A 2,407-nucleotide genomic window follows, 5' to 3' on the forward strand; every position below is an offset into this window, starting at 1 on the left:
TTTCCAAGGCAACAATCACAATTCTTATTAGTAGTAAAAGATACATGCATATATATGTCATTGCTCCTTTTTCATGAACTGTTTTTGTTTTCCTAAGACATACATGTATACACATGAAGTTATTAGTAATGAAGTTGAAGCCATTTGAAAGGGAAAATCAACAAGAAACTTCAAAGGTTGATGCAACAAAATTCTACTAGAAAACTAGGTGTATCCCTCATACAGAATACATTATTAGGTACCAACACTCAAAATTAAACAACAAATACCAAAATACAAGGGTGCCTAATAGTACAAGTCATGACTTGATTAAACAGCCTTCCAAGAAGAAAGTGGTGGGGTATCAGAGGTCTTCCATGTAGCGATATCATTACCATATCTATCGCCTTTGACAGCATCCGCAGCAGCAAAGGACTCGAGCTCTGCCATTTCTTGTGGTGTAAGTTTCACAGACAAAGCACCAATGTTTTGATTAAAGTTCTCAACTTTAGTGGTTCCAGGAATGGGGCATACATCATTTCCTTGGTGGTGAACCCATGCCAATGCGAGCTGCGACGGGGTGCATCCCTTCTTTGCAGCCATTTCATTGACCCTCTCGAATATAGTCTTGTTCGCCTCCAAGTTCTCAGGTTGGAATCTAGGCATATTCTGCAACATAAGGCACAAGACATAAGAATATATCATTGTATCTGATGAACATTGAAATAATATATATACAAGGAAGGTTGAATATGAAAATGCATTAGTGATTGCCATGAATTTCTGAAATAATTAAGCAATCAGACAAACCTTCCGGTAGTCACCCTCAGGCAAATTCTCAATCAATTTTGATCCTGATGAAAGGAATCCTCTCCCAAGAGGACTATATGCAACAATTCCAATACCAAGTTCCCTGAAAGCAACAAATTTAGAAGCCATGAATATAGACATTGTATCATGTTGTCTTATCAGAAGTACTAAACAGAAAATTCTAAGGTAACATGACATGTTTCGGATATTAATTCGCAGACAGAGCTATAATGCACTGAGAAGAAATTGGTGCATTGATCTTAACATAATTTTGCACAGATAACTTCTATTGATTCTATATTACTGGATCATCATAGTCTATCAAACACCAAGTCATTCCCTTAAAACGCACCTGCAAGTTGGAATTATGTCTTCCTCGACATCTCTTGACCACAGCGACCACTCCAACTGCACGGCCGTTATGGGATGAACAGCATGTGCTCTTCTGATAGTTGAAGCTGAGGCCTCAGATAGACCAATGTACTTTATTTTTCCCTCCTCAACAAGCTTCTTAAGCTCACCAATCTTAATTAAAATTAAATAGGAAACGGGTTAGGCCACCATAAACAATTAGTATATTTTCATGATCTCATGTTGAAACTTGGAACTAGAAGCATTATAGATTTATAGGATTCTAAAAGTCAATTGGGATCTCATATAATTAAGAAAATAAGATAAAGATGATGTTCATTGAATTGGTCAAATTCTAGCACACTCCATGCTCTGGAAATGAGGTGATGAGTTCAAAGTATGTATACAAAAACTAATTCACACAAACATTTCTCAATCTAGAGCAAGAGAAAGGATCAAACCGTGACTTCAACCGGAACACTTGTATCGATTCGGTGTTGGTAATAGAGATCAATGCAATCAATATCAAGTCTCTTCAAGCTTCCTTCACAAGCAGCTCTCACATATGCTGGATCTCCACGAACCACAAATTTCCCCTCACTATAGGTGGCTCCGAATTTGGTTGCCAATTCAACCTTCTCTCTTATCCCTCCCTTCAAAGCCTGCCCCAAAATTTCATGATGCAGATAAACCATCACTTAGTCATTATCAAATAAAAAAGCCAAAGCAAACATTTAACATAAAAAGACATGATATCTCAACATATAAGGTCAATTTCAACAACATAGTATAGAAAGTAGAAACAGAAACAGACACTTGTAGCTAGGAGAAAGAAGCATCAAAAGAAAACAAAAAAGGGTATCTGAATCAAGGTTCAAGTAGGAACCTTTCCAAGTAGAATTTCATTGGTGTGAGGGCCATAGACATCAGAAGTGTCGAGGAAAGTGACCCCACTTTGAACAGCATGGTGAATGAGAGAAATCATGTCAGGTTCTGGCTTTGGAGGTCCATAGAAAGCAGACATTCCCATGCATCCAAGTCCTTGTTGAGACACTTCCAAGCCTTGTGACCCCAGCTTCATTCTTCCAACTTTAGCCATTGCTATGTTTGTGATGATGGTGTGTGCTTGCAACTATGATCAGTGTCCAAAGAGTGAATGAAGTATTTTGAATCCTGAGCTGTGTTGCTTAAATAGCCTGAAATTATTGCTAATTAATTATCATTCATTACAAATAATATATAATTTTTTATTGAAAAATTTAATAGA

At 37.2% G+C, this 2,407-nt stretch overlaps 1 protein-coding gene across 1 annotated transcript; it reads right to left on the bottom strand.

Annotated features, from left to right (window-relative positions):
* Positions 1-2,407, bottom strand: LOC148569568 (putative aldo-keto reductase 2). The gene is made up of 5 exons (XM_088483979.1): positions 2,027-2,407; positions 1,602-1,802; positions 1,142-1,314; positions 790-892; positions 1-648 (listed from the first exon to the last, which is right to left on the bottom strand). The coding sequence occupies exons 1-5, from the start codon at positions 2,237-2,239 to the stop codon at positions 310-312; spliced, it is 1,029 nt and encodes a 342-aa protein (XP_088340105.1). The 5' UTR covers positions 2,240-2,407; the 3' UTR covers positions 1-309.

The sequence above is a fragment of the Arachis ipaensis genome, chromosome B4, assembly GCF_059453495.1.
Source record: "Arachis ipaensis isolate K30076 ecotype BB chromosome B4, ASM5945349v1, whole genome shotgun sequence".
Classification (NCBI taxonomy): domain Eukaryota; kingdom Viridiplantae; phylum Streptophyta; class Magnoliopsida; order Fabales; family Fabaceae; genus Arachis; species Arachis ipaensis.